The sequence below is a fragment of the Anopheles merus genome, chromosome 3R (assembly GCF_017562075.2).
Source record: "Anopheles merus strain MAF chromosome 3R, AmerM5.1, whole genome shotgun sequence".
NCBI lineage: Eukaryota > Metazoa > Arthropoda > Insecta > Diptera > Culicidae > Anopheles > Anopheles merus.
This window is the reverse complement of record NC_054084.1, coordinates 5,237,273-5,252,018: the sequence shown is the minus strand read 5'-3', so window position 1 is coordinate 5,252,018 and position 14,746 is coordinate 5,237,273. Positions and strand designations below refer to the sequence as shown.

General features: G+C 43.2%; 1 protein-coding gene across 1 annotated transcript; it reads left to right on the top strand.

The window, feature by feature from the left end:
• The first annotated feature begins 12,439 nt into the window (after positions 1 to 12,439).
• LOC121596504 (DET1- and DDB1-associated protein 1) lies at positions 12,440 to 13,988 on the top strand. The gene is made up of 4 exons (XM_041921531.1): positions 12,440 to 12,798; positions 13,034 to 13,172; positions 13,246 to 13,307; positions 13,373 to 13,988. Exons 1-4 carry the CDS (start codon positions 12,796 to 12,798, stop codon positions 13,463 to 13,465), a joined length of 297 nt encoding a protein of 98 aa, XP_041777465.1. The 5' UTR covers positions 12,440 to 12,795; the 3' UTR covers positions 13,466 to 13,988.
• The last annotated feature ends 758 nt before the right edge of the window (positions 13,989 to 14,746 follow it).

The following is a 14,746-nucleotide window of genomic DNA, read 5'->3' as shown; positions in this document are numbered from 1 at the left end:
TTTTATTGGCTCAATTTCCTGCCCCAATCAATCGCCTTGCAAATCGAAGGGCAGCAGGCTGGGAGGCTCGGTCACTGTTTCTGCAAAGGAAAGTTCTTCCGATCCGCTGGACCTTCGGGGCGGGCCGATAAACTTTTACTTTTTATTGACCACAGCGTGTCCCAGAGAGAACCTGCCCTGGTAGATTTGGAAAGTGTTGGCGAGCTGCTACCGGGTGATCGATCTCCTCCCCGGTTTATGATATAATATCGCAGAAAGTGACCAGCGGAAAGAAGTGTCCCAGCACTAAAACGGCGGAAAGGGTTTATGGCAACGATGCAAAAAAGATGCACGCCTCATGTCACCGGCCTGATTATGCTGTACTGCAAAAGCGAAGGTATATAAATAGGATTTATGCGTCCATAAACGGTCGCGAGCTGCGCTTGTGATGATCGTTTGCAGCACCACACTTATTTTATGTTGCCTCTCGTAAACACTTATCGGTGGATGTTTTTTGTGCTGTTCATTCATGTCCACACACGCACACACACACATACACACAGTCACTTGGTGTGGCTTTTCATTTTTCTCGTGCGCGCCGGCTCTTAGGCTCTTCCCTGCCCGTTTGGACCATTAGGTTGGCAAATGAGCCGAGTAGGAGTAGCTGACGCCTTCTTTCGGCGGAGGGCGAGCACTACGGAGCACGTACTTGGCAACGGGAAGGGGGCAGCAGGAGAAAGTGAAGAAATTACTACTAGCCACAAACGCCCCGCTGCCCCGAGCCCACCCCAGACAGGAGAGGATAGTAAGGGAATTTTCCAAAAATTAAATCCACCGTACACGCGGGCTGGGAAGGTCGTTAGTGTAGTGTAGGGCGGCCGTGGCGCTGGCCAATTGACGTAGGCATCATTAATTTCGTTATGGCAGCATTGCTCCCGGGCTTATCGATTAGGGCGGCTTTTTCTGTGTGTATGTGTGAGTGTGTAGGGAGTTTTCAATTTACTCCACGGGTTTTAGCGGTACCTTAGGCTATGGGAAACCTGTAGGACCTGTCGGTATGTTTGTTTACCCATTTGGCTTATCTTGTGGCTTAATTTACCGTTTTTTGGTATTAATTATATTCTAATGAACCGAAGCGTTGAGAGTTCAAGGCTTGTTTGGATGGTTTAAGAGCGTGTAAGGTTTATTACTATTCTATATTTACTTGATTATTGCATGTACATCAATTTTATCCTTCATTTTAATTTGCAAAATAATATTTCGCACGAAATTGTACCCTTTTCTTTCACCTCACCATTCCTACCCTGTTTCTAGCAAACCAAAAAAAAGAAGGAAAAAAAGAGCAATAACAACAAGTGCACGAAAGGTGCGAAAGTTTGCGCCACCACAACACAGCCATTCGCCGAACACGCCGGCCACCGGCCAAGGAATCGCTCCTTCTATTCGGTTCGTTTGGTTGTTTGGGCCCGGTTTTGACCAGAAAGAAAGTGAACACAAGAAGGTTTCGGTCGGTTCGGACTCGATTGCACGATCTCGATTCGATGTGCGTACACATTCGCACACACGTTCGCCACATCTTTCATTTGACCGTTGGCGAAATGAAAAATTAAACCTTCCCCAACACAACGCAACCCCCCTTTTCGGTGCGATCGAAACGGGAACACCAGAGAAAAGCGCATAGCTTTAGGCACGAGCATCAAGCAGGGGAGCAGCCAAGTGAAGGTGGCCGGCGGGTGTTGTTGTGCATCGGTGTTTGCTGTCCGATTGACCCAATGCCGCAGAGGAGCAGAAGCAAACGAATGCATACGCAAATCCATGTGTGAATGGGGGTGGAGGCGGCGGCGATGTTGTGGCACAAGAAAATTTGGATCGATATGATCGCGATCGACCGTTGTCAGATCGATTCGCGTTATACCATCGATTGGCTATTATTTCGTTTTGCTTGGTGTTTCGGTTTGGCAAATTGTGTGTCTTTATGTAACGGCGAGCCCACCTCCCTCCCCCAGTCGTCCAAAATGCATATCGCAAGGTTTGGTTGCACTTTTGTTTTTGGGGCCGATCGTGTGGGAAAATCGTCCTGATTAACCGTGTGTGTGTGTGCGAGGGCGTGTGAGATGATTTGCAAATTTGCGAAGGTAATTCTTTGGGCGGGGTAGTAAAATTAGGATCTTACCTAACGCAAGGGTGTGGGTGTTGATGAGCGATTGAGTTATTTTCGTTCAAGCAGATGTAGCTTGTTTTTATCATGAATTTGGCTTATTGTCTTTCCTCTGCCCTACATTCGTTGCAATTTTATGTTGGAATTAATTTGGCAAACCTTTTGAACATTGCATTGCTGACGATGCATTCATTGCATCATTACAGCTCAACTTCAACACACTTGTACTCGTTTTTGTTTGTTATTTTCTTCTCTTCTATATATTGGTGTTGATATGACGTTCTTTTTCTGATTTGTTTTATTTCAATAAAACTCGCAGTTTGTTCTTTTGTCGTTTTTCTTATATCTTTGTTTGTATCATCGTTATTTACCGCACACTTTCTGTATTTTTTCCTTATCTGTTCTATTCTTAATTATTTTATATTCCTCGTAATACCGTTTGTGGTGTTCGGTTGCAAAAATCGTTTTAATTTTGAATTAATATCGTCTATTTCCAATTTTTTTCGCTTTTCTTAGCAATTACACATACTTTTTACACTCGATATTCAACCATTAGAATCATTTAAAGGCACTTTTACCCACAATTATTATGAGCACACATTAAAATTCTTCGCCGACACCTTCTTCATTGCACCGAACCGAATGATAAACGATTGCCGCATGGAAGGCCGGCTTTGAACAGCTTCTGCACCAAATGAAGCACGCGCGTTTGTGTGTGTGTGTGTGTGTGTGCATGTGCGAGCTTCAACGCCAACGCCAACCACCAGACCAGCGCTAGCAGGTGAAAGCCTTTCGCCCGGCTGGCCCGCGTTGGGAGCTGCAATCGAAAGTCGTCCTGGTGTGGTCCCGCAAAGAAGGGATGCGTGATGCCATTATGCGCGTCTGTTTTGCGTGATCGTCGTCTGCGTCGTCGGCTGGCTGCATCATCGATGGCTAATCAAACGAGCGTAACAAAGAAGGTAACAACGCAACCGCGCGACGCTTTCCCACATATCGCAGCACACACACACACACGCACACGCACCGGCATTACTACCGTAGCGCGTTGGCGAGTGACAACACTGGGAGCTGGCTGCCGAACGGCGGAATAAATCAAACCGCACGCCGGCAGGCGCGTGCCACGCGGAATGCAAAGCAGTCCACCCGCCCGGCCGGCTTCAGGTTTTCGGGAGCAGCTGGAGCAGGCGGGAGAATAGAAAACGAAATTTATGACGAAACACGCATCGATCGCGAGTGGCGCGTGAGCGTATGTGTCCCGGTGCGTATCTAAGTGGCGTTACGCATCTCCGAAGCGCTGCGCTGCGGAGTAAGGATTAGGCAGGTCTGTGCGCTGTGTTTGGAGCTGTGTGAACAATTTGCCTTCATTCAATGTGTCGCGTATGCAACCCCTTTCCTCTGCACTGTTGCCTATTGTGAGTGCGCCCGGGGTTTCACTTTCATTTGCGTTACGCGACAACGCACCGGCACCGGCAACGTGCCCCGTACGCAAGTGACGGCCATGGCCAAAAGTGAGCGACATTGTGAGGTCTCCCGAGGGGGGGGGGGGCTAGAGGTGTCACAATCGCAACCGGAATCGTCGCGGCGGAACCGGCCCACAACCACGGCCAATGTCTGCAGCCCGGGAGGCCGGGAGTGAAACTACGATCGCTCACTGTCGATTTCGTTCGCGACTTTTCGAGCGACAAATTGGACGTCCGTCGAGGGGGAGGGGGGGAGGGGGTGGGTCACGGGAAAGCACAGTAAAGGAACGAAGGGACGGGCCCTGCAGCAGCCGTACGAATGGGGCGGATTAACGTGGACGAGTCACATATATCACTTGTCGAATGAAAATAGACGCATTAGTTCCGCCGCGATTGTGATTTAAAAGCGGTTTATTTTAATTAGGAGTTAAACAGTTAAATGGTTCAACTTTAGTACAACATTATGCAGACAATCTGTCGCTGGCGTGTATGCCTTTGTAGCGTATATCTAATTAAAATGCAAAATAGCGGTTTTATATCATGAAACATTAGTTTCTGCCAGTTGAGCAATGTTTTATTATGAAATTCAAATCCAATTATGAACAAATATGTGTTAACGTGTTTAAAATATGTTTCTCATTAGATTTTATCTTGTCATTTATGTTAGTTTGCATATCTTCTGACTAATGCATGTATTATTTATCTCTTTCACTTTTCTTATTTTTTATTTTGTCCGTATTTAATTAGATCTCTCCTAAATATATTCGATTTATTCTTCCAATTTCGCTCGATTTTGCGCACTTTCCTATCCGTTCAAATTGTTGCATATTTCACGGAGGATTTTTCACGCACGCAAAACCCAAACCAGCCAGCACCTGCGCGCCTCTGTGCAAATTTTCTATGTGCGGAAAATGAAATTCTTCTGTCCGCTGTATAAAGAATTGCACGAGAAAAGCGCACAAATGCAAGGGAAATCATTGCGTGCGGACAGCCCCAGCCCCAGCAGCAGCAGCATCAGCGCAAGGAAAAGTGTGCCCCTTCAACCGTGTCAAGCTCTCGCGGTGCTGCGCGGGATGAACCAGCAGCCCCCCCCCCCCCCCGGAATGCCGCGCTCCGTCCATCCGTCCGTCCGTTGTGTCTGGCTGTGTGTATGTAGATATGTTGCTGCAGCTAATTAAAGGTACCGTGTGGTCTCGCTTCTGACGTGAAAATCGAAAATCTTGACCAGCATCAACTAGCGTGGCCTGGCAGACGCGGCTGAAGATAACAGTTTTCCATTCCGAATCCGGTTTCCGTCCAGCGATTTTTCGGTTGGCGATCCGGCGAGAATGGTCCATGAGGCGAGTGTGTGCAGAGTTTGTTTCTCTACCGCCTCTCTGAGTTGGGTGTGTGTGTGTATGTTTCGGCGATGCACGTTATCTTTTGTTCGTGTCCACCACATCTATGCTTCTTCGCGCTGGAATGTTTGCGCGCGAGATGAGGGAAACTGATCGACGGAAAGGGCGCCTGTGCGAGCGCGCAATGCGCCTGGTCGAAGGGATTGTTGTGCGGTATGATAGTGGAAACAATTTACCATACATTTTTCACTAACCACCACCACCACCACCACCACTCTAGCCACTTAGCATCCTCGGCAGCAGCATCACGCGGGGAAAGTGATGGTGATGGGTGGACTTTTGGGCGGCGCTTCGGTGTTTGTTTTCTAAACTATTCAACCCCGCGAAAAGGGATCGGTTGTAGCCGCAATGAATGGTGGTCAGTAATGAGTTTCTGGGTGCGCGGGTAAAAGGGAAAAGGAAAGCATTGCAATTTTTGTGATTATTTTTGTTGTTACTCTCCAACACCTTCCTTAATATGTTTATCGGGATGTGTGTGTGTGCGTGTTGCTCACGAATATGAAGCATTTAAAATTATTAATGCGAAACTCATGTGGTCGTCTCGTCCGTGTAAGTGTATGATGCACAGGCGCCACAAAACCCCACAAAAAAGGGAAATTTCGAAGCAACGAAAGGGGCCCAAAAGTATGGAGGGACAGAATACAAGAGGTTTCCTTGGCGGGTTGCTTCTGCGTCGCAACCGGTTTGTGATAATTGCAGCCAAGACTGGTCAAACGGTAGCCCCCAAATGAAGATAAATGATGCAGTCGAGTGTCGAAATCATTGATGGAAAATATTGTTTATCTTTTGGAGAGATGCTATCTTAGGCGAGTGGTGAAGAGATAGAGAGAGAGAGAGTGGTAATTTGTTTCGTATCGTGTTGTAGATCATGTTTAAGGGCTGCATTGTAAAGGAACAAGTTTTGTTTGTTCGAGATTATTCGTTCACTTTCTCACTCTTTATTTTCTGATTTAGTTTTCTAGTAATTTTAATCCTTTTTTAGCTAGTTTTAGAGGTTTACATGCTTTGCTTTATTTTTTTTAAAGCCCTTCTTAAAGCTTCTTATCGTCAGGTTATTTATTTTGTTTTTCTCTCTCTCTCCGTTGATTCACATCCACTCATGCATTACGCACAATTTTACGAACCATTAAAACGCTTCCACCGGGAATTGGAATTCAGTGCACACACATTAACACTTTTTCTTTCGTCGTCGCCGAAGTTTTTGGTGTACCGCAATGAAGGAAAAAGCCAACGGAAAGTGGGAGAAGGTACGCGGGAAGTGCCGTGAGACTTTCAAGAAGCTGATAGAAAAGCAAAAAAAAAAACAGTACGAGACATCGATCAACATTCAATTGAAGCAACGAAAAAAAAAAACTGTGCTCAAATTGTTTTTCCAAGTTTTTACTTTGCCCCTCACCCCGTCTTTCCTTCGAGGGTTTTTTGCTCTGCATCTTGTACAGCTCGGTGCGTTATGATCGATCTGTTTTTTTTTCTTCTTCTTCTCTACAATCAATTTCACACTTTGGTGGGTTTTGTATAATTTGGATAAGCTTTTTGGTCAATGTTTCACACCATCGCGCCACGCTGGGCGCGGCGGGAGGCTTTTATCAGTGGGAGGGAAACTTTAGTTTCACTTCAAACCCGTTGTCCAAAGGTGAACCGTCGTACGTATCGCCAGTATGTGTGTTAATGCATAATTTCCATGTCGATTAAAATGCATGCATTAATGCTTTGCTTTATGGTGAGCAGCCGTGCCCGAAATGTGGACAGAATAATGCTTCAGATGCTGCTAATTAAACATACGAAGTGTGTTTGTGTGTAAATTTCAAAACACAGTTTTTTGTGTTTATTAACGCCCTTTTCGATTTCTCCCTTGAAGACGTTGGGACCATTTAAATAATATTATGCCCACAAAACACGCCCTTGCACTACTCGCTGCATAACAACGCATCGGTCGCAGCTAACACGCCACGCAGCTGGACCGCTTAGTTCCGGGTTCGATTATGAGACGCGTCAACCAAAAACTAATTAACCAGCCCATTTCTGGCCCCTCGGACCGTTTACCCCGGGTGGGTGTATGAAGCAATGTGTTATTAGGTGCGGTACCCTCCCCATTTTGGCTTTCCCAAAACAATTCAAAATAAGGGGGTAAGAGGGTGGCAGAGAGAAGAGAGAGAGAAAAAAAAACATAAATCGCTTGCCAATAGAAAAGGCGCTGCTGTGGGGTGTGGAGTGCATCCGAATGAAGGCAAATCACCCACCCAAACGCCAAACCACCGCAAAAACCACACGGCGCAATGCTTTCGCTTTCGTTTGGGGTTTTGCGCCGGAATGATTTTGCCACCCACCGTAAACGGGTGCGTGGTGCGTTCCGCTGTGGGTTCTCCCGGGCCAATACACGCGGAAGTGGTCGTTGGGTTTGCTGCCCCCTCCCGGGTGATGATTGTATTCAAATTTTGCTCACGTGCTCACTGCTTGCCTCCGAAATCGGAGCTGACCAACGGAGGGGACGGACTTCCTTCCTGCCTCCCCAATACTACTCTCCCAGATCTCTTGCTTGGCGTGTGGATATGATCGATGCGATATTTATGCTGCAAGGGGGAGCATCTGCTTTTTTCCCATCGCTCACACACAAACCATCGGACCCGTTTTCGGTCATTTAAGCCACCGCTGAAGGTGAGTAATTATTGGATCGATCGGGACCAGTCCGGTTGCGGAAGGAAAACTCAGGCCGATCGAGTAGGGGCGAGTTTCGATTTTCACATCGTCAAGTGAAAACCGGCATGCAATCGCTTTCGAGGCGTATTATTTCAATAAGGTGTTGGAATATGAACAAAAAAGCACGTGGGTCAGTTTTTTGTTTATTTCTGTGTTACGCCGTGTGAATGGTTGAGATATGTTACTGTTAACGAATGGTTGCCTGTTTTCGTTATGGGTGCATATTTTAGATCATTTGTTTCGATGCACCTTTAAAACAACGATTTGGGACGACTCGGCAGGCCAATTTTCTATTCATTCCGGTATGCGCTTTTACATAACAAACGTCATGTCGTGAGCACACAAATGATCAATAAGCATCAGGATTGCATGTGCAATGGGTATGCAAAATTGTTGTAGGAGTTTAAAACGTTTTATGATGATCGTATCTGGTTGCGACACATGCGGAAGGCTTTAATATTAATACACATTTGCTTCATAGGTAGGTTGTGTTAGTGTGTGTGGTTTTTGCAAATATTCATATGGATAGCTTTACGGCATGCTAGTCATAAAAGCTATACAGATTACGGAAGTCTGGTTAGCACGTGGACGACAAAACTAAAAGACTTTGGATTCTTCATCTAAATTAGCACCACAACCAATGAATTAGCCAATGATGCGCATTTGGCTATCTGAAACTAATTGGTTTATGGGTATATGGCTAGGAACCTATAGGGGTTTGACCTAAATGAGGCTTGAGCCCATGACAGATATTTTGTTTAGTTGTATAATTTGATGACTGTACCACGGGAGCGGTCTAGAGTCTTAGAATTGTAAGATTACTATTGATTAATGAGTAGTACAGAAGTACTTTACTAGTACATCACTAGTACAGAAGTAAGTTTTAGATTAAGTAAGATATTAGTAAGATTTCAAAAAATGTATAACCTCAATAATAAAGAAAATTTCCCGGAAAATGTAACAAAAACAATTTGCATATTTAAAAAATTGGTAAAGAGCATACTTTTGGTTATCACTGTTTTCGATGCGATGTTTTTGAGCAATGAAGTTCGTCTACACTGAGCATTACCTCACTCAAAATCACAAGGATTGTAATTATTTCACTTAAAACAACGCTTTCTTCTACATCATTTCGTTAACACGATCAATCCTTTCTAAGCTAAATAATAAAATATACGATATATAATTTGCAAATCTTTAAATTGCCGTAAAACTCGTGCAAAGAAACTGCGCACTCTCGGCTGCTTGTCGATATCGCGCTACAATCGAGACGCACTGTACCCTTGTTTGACAGTCGACATAGCTGTCACTGGACGTTTTATGTTTTTTGACAGCTGCAGACAGAGTGACCAGAAATACCGATTTATCTGTATGCACGTTTGTTTGCCTGGCACTTTTTATCCGTAATAATTAACCGTCTTGTGTACGACCAAAAAACTCTACGTAACCGTACAACCGCCTACCCGGGTAGGCCATACATTTTGTATGGAAGTATGATGTTTTTCGTGGTTAAAAGCGTATATCTTTTGAGTTACTTGTTAGATTTGAATGAAAACTGTCTCATAGGTTCATAATAATGTTTACTAACACATCGTAGTAAAATTAGAATTTTAAAAATCCTATCAATATTTTTTTCAATTAAAAATATGTTGTAACTCCAACACCCCAACCGGCCTTGCAGGAAGTTTTGAGTGGATGCTTATGTCTTTTTCTTTTCTTTCAAACGTTGTATTGCAGAGAAATTTTATTGCTTGTTGTATAACAATATATTGAAAATAACACAAAAATCATTTTATAATGATACCAACCGCTACTAGCAAACGAAATAGAATTTGCTGGCTGAAAGTTCACACACACATTCATATTATTGTTATAGTGTTACTGCGTAACACTCTCGGGCCTACACTAGTTTCTGCCATGTATCTCTGCGTCTGCCTGCACCAGCAAATTGCGTATTTTTGACTCATTTCGGTAGTAGGTAAAGTAGTTGAACAATGAAAAACCAAGATTCTCGGAAAATATTGAACACAATCACAATAAGACTAGACTTCACGAGACGGCACGTGCAGCTCGTTCGCACGAAGAATATTGTTCACTTCATGTTCAAAAACGAATCGAGAAGGTTGTGCTAGTACAGTGATCAGGAGATTGTATAAATAATTTGCGTCAACAATTTTTCGGAAGAAGTGAGTAGTGAAAAAATATAGTGAATGTATTGTTGAGATCAAAATCGTTTGTTTTTAACTGATTTTTTACTGTTTACTAAAAATGTGATCAGATCTAGAAATGGAGGAAATTGAATGGCTAACTCCAGAGGAACTTTCAAATCTTACTGAAGAAGAAAGAAAAGCTTATATTCAACAAAAAATGCATGAATTTATGGAATACGATAACGAAGATGAAAATATGATTTCTGCAGTAGTAGAAGAAGATGAAATTCCTGTATTTGATCAAGTGATCATAGATTCTGATGCTGAAGAAATACAACTACCAGAGTATAATCCTCTCGAAACTGATAGTGATGACGATTACGCAGAATCTTTCCAACCTTCAAGCGCAACATATAAAACCAACGATGGAACTATTTGGTCAAGTCAACCAACCATACCCCGTAAAATTTTAGCCCACAATATTTTACGTTCTTCACAGTCAGGTCCAACGCGCAAAACGGAAGGACTTAGCATAATAAAGACCTTCAAGCTGTTGATGTCTGACGAAATGATTGATATCATTGTTCGGGAAACAAATAGGAAAGCGCAACATATTTATGAACGCGAGCAAGTCACAAACTCAGCGAAATCAGCAAGCATGCATACATGGAAAACATTAACCACATCAGAATTCGAAGCATATCTTGGGATTTTATTACTAGCCGGAGTTATGCGTTCTAACTACGTACACTCTACGGAACTATGGAAAACATCTTCACATCCAATATTTCGTGCAACAATGGGTCTCCAACGATTTCGGTCGATCAATCGTTTCATTCGCTTTGACGACGGACGAACGAGAGAAGTTCGAAAGAAAATGGACAAATCAGCAGCAATATCGGATATATTTGCATTATTGAATAGAAATTTACAAGCATGCTATGTTGCAGGTTCGCATGTAACCGTCGATGAACAGTTATATCCTTATCGTGGTGGCACAGGATTTACCCAGTATATACCATCTAAACCAGCGAAGTATGGGATAAAAGTGTGGTGGGTATGTGACGCAGTCACATCATACCCCATCAAAGGCCAAATATATACAGGGTTAGCACCATCTGGACAAAGGGAAAGACACCAAGGTGAGCGTGTAGTAAAAGATTTATGTAGAATATTTCGCGGAAGTGGTCGTAGCGTAATTTGTGATAATTTTTTCACAAGTTACAACTTAGCCTCATCATTAATGTCAGATTTCAAACTAGCACTTTTAGGAACAGTAAACAAACGACGAACGTTTGTTCCGCCAATGTTTGCCAATCCTCACGGAAGGGAAATTCAATCGACATTATATGGCTTTAGCGAAAACATTTCCATTTGTTCTTATATTCCTAAGAAGAACAAGTCCGTTGTTATGTTGTCAACAATGCATTATGACAAAGATGTCCAAGGTCCAAAAGAAAAACCTGCAATGATAATTGATTATAATAAATTCAAGGGAGGAGTCGACAACATGGACAAATGCCTTTCTGAATATTCTACCAAGAGGAAGACGAATAGATGGCCTTTAGCATTTTTTTTTCAACATTTTGGACATAGCTGCATTTGCAGCTTTCAAAATATATAAGGAAAATAATTTGCAAAACTGCCAATCTACGGATTATAGACGCATATTTTTGCAACAATTGTCCGAACAACTAACGATGCCCGAGATTCAGAGACGTGCGGAAAATGTGCAAATAATGCGACACTTTGAACCACGCAGCGGAGTGGAAAGCATGTTAGGAGGGCCATTGATAGAATTATCTAAAAAAAATACCACTAAAGATGTAGAAGAACGTGATGTGTCCGGACGAATCAAACACAAAGGCAATTGTTATCTATGTGTAAAAAAACGATCAACGAGAAAATCGTGTTCTACTTGTAAAAAGCCAATTTGTGCGCTGCACAGTGTTATTAAAACTAGTTGTAATTCGTGTAATTAAATAGATGAACGTTTATGTAAAATGAATTATGTTGGGATTATGTTCAAATGAATTGACAATGATTCGAAGTAAAAAAACTTGAAATAAACATATGAAAATTTAAAAAAAAAACGTAATAAGCATACTTATAGACCGTCAACATATATTTTTATACAACAAGGAAAACAACCAAAAGATTTTTACTTTTTGAAATTTTAAGATTTAGATTTAACTTTTGAAAGAAACGTAAGTAAAACTTATAAAAAGACATAAGCATCCACTCAAAACTTCCTGCAAGGCCGGTTGGGGTGTTGGAGTTACAACATATTTTAATTGAAAAAAATATTGATAGGATTTTTAAAATTCTAATTTTACTACGATGTGTTAGTAAACATTATTAAGAACCTATGAGACAGTTTTCATTCAAATCTAACAAGTAACTCAAAAGATATACGCTTTTAACCACGAAAAACATCATACTTCCATACAAAATGTATGGCCTACCCGGGTAGGCGGTTGTACGGTTACGTAGAGTTTTTTGGTCGTACACAAGACGGTTAAAATAATTAATTAAATTTAAATTGTTGCGTTCTCAACAGTGCTCCTACCGAAAACCGCCGAAATAATCTGGCCACACTGGTTTTGACAGCTGCAGAAACCTCACGTCGCAAGATCAACAACAAACAGTGTGGTCTTTCTCTGCGTTTTACGTCCGTGTGCATTCACTTTTTGTGTGTTTGGTTTCGTGCATATATTGAAAGTATAGATCCATCCCCCAACGAGAATCTTCTACGCACGGTTCACTGAACAGCAGCGCGCACACGAAACGCTCTCTTTCGCTCTGTCCGACCTGCCCCGTCCCGTCCACCGAGCACGGCAGCAACAGTGGCGCTGACGGTGGTAGCTGCGGTGCAGCCGATAGCGACGGTGCTGACGGCCGAAGAACAGGAACAAGCTCGCGCTCCAACGGCAGGTCGCCAGCGACAACGCAACATGGTAATGTGTACAGCGCTTTTCCATTTCCACAGCAGCGAGATGCAGCTGCACGGCGGCTGCAGTTGCTCTCCATTGATTTGTGTCAGATCGCGTTAAAAATAACGCATGCTCTCATCGCCACAATGTGCTAACACGGGTTTGTTCTTTTTGTTGTCGTTGTTGCTTTCTTCCCTTCCCTTTCTCCGGCGGTGTGTGTGTGCGTCGTGTGTCCGCGACCCTTCGCTTCCGTGCGCAGTCAATCACCGAGTTTCTGAAGGATCTTCCGTGCCACAATGAGGAAAACTTTTCCCTGTTCAACACGGAAAACGGCGTGAAGACATCCTCGAAAAGGCCCTCCGTGTACATCCCGACGGTGGATATACCTTCGGAGCAGGGTAAGTGGGGGAAGTGGTGGTGTTGCTGGCTGGCTGTGAATAATGGTTCCCGTCTCTTCCGCGTCCCACACAGTGATAGTTACCGACAAGAAGAATATTCTGCTCCGCTACCTACATCAGCAATGGGACAAAAAGGTAAGTTGCAAAAAACCGACTACGCGAAACAAAGAAACGTTCTAATGAACTTTTTTTTTCCGCAGAATCCACCCAAAAAGCGTGAGCTCGAAAATGCTTCCAACGATCTGCTACGGAAAAGACCCCGCCTTGAGACGCGCGACAATAACAACACGTAGATTGGGCGGTGCGCTGATTTGCGCCAGGAGCGAACATACGTTACATTAGCGTACTGGAAATTTACCAATTAAGCATGGGTGTCAGGTCAGGTCAGAAATGGAACGGCAGAAGAGGGGAGATGTGGGGTTGTCTCATACGTTTGTTGGGAAAATATGTGTGAGGTGATCTGCCAGGAAATCAAAGGTCCCATATTAAGATAGCTTCAAGAATGTCTCACTCACAAGCAGGAAAACTGGATGGAGTATTTCCATACGGAGTTTCCATTGTGTGTCCATAGGAAATGCCAGCACCACGTTCGCTGTAGGTTCGATTATTTAATATCAAAAGATCAAAACAACAGTGCTCCAAATTCATCAAGAAACGCAAAAAATGAAGCATTTACGGTAGTAACGCCGTTAATCGTAGAATCTAATCTACAGCCAATTATTTTCACATATATATTTTTAGGACTTTGATGCAGGCTCGCGTAACATTTCGACGTTTGTCCCATTTTCTTTGTGTGAGTTTAAATTTCGACAAATTTAAGCTAGGTTTCTCAGCTTCGCAGAACGAGGCAAAGCGTCTCTCACCTTGTATTACAAGCGTTTCATAATTATGTAGGAAAGTGAACGATAAGATTATTACACTTCAGGTTAACCCACCCTCATACCACCTCCCTGTGAAGTGATGCGTTCACCTTTTGTTCGTAGCGATGTAACTGTCACTCTGAACCCTACAGCAAATAACCACCCATTTTGTGCGATTACAGAAACAATTTCTCCCCTCTCGGGTATCTATATCTTAGTGTAGAAGAAGAAAAAAAATGTAGCCGTAGCAGAGTTCCCCTAAATGCCCGGAATGGTTTTTTTGTCCTGTTTATGTAAAACTAAGTTTGAGCAGAAAAAGTTGCTAATATCCACCGGCTGCCAAGCGCAATGCTGCAAATGCTGCATGCAAACGGTTTATTTAGAAAACAAAATCCCCATTTCAAAACCACCACAACACAAATGTTTCATCGAGAGACAGTAGAGTAGAGCGGGATGAAAAAGTGTGGAATGATGAACACCTTCAAAAATGGGCGTATGTGACACAAGAAGCTCTTCTTCAAGCTAACTCATAAATAACAAAACCTCGAAGCATCGATACCCTATACTGAAACTGAAAAATGCGTTTTTGCTTACCTTTACACCGAAATGGAATTAAGAATTTGGTACTTCAAAGTAAGAGGTGGGTGAGGCGCACCCTGTTCGCCCTTATCTGTACTGCAACGCATAGAGCAAAGCCCGGAATCAATGCTACAA

Bases quoted from the DNA above. Each gene is read 5' to 3' on its own strand.
- LOC121596504 (XM_041921531.1), top strand. The intron at 13,173-13,245 runs GTAAGTGGGGGA...CGTCCCACACAG, and splicing joins GGATATACCTTCGGAGCAGG to TGATAGTTACCGACAAGAAG. The intron at 13,308-13,372 runs GTAAGTTGCAAA...TTTTTTCCGCAG, and splicing joins ATCAGCAATGGGACAAAAAG to AATCCACCCAAAAAGCGTGA.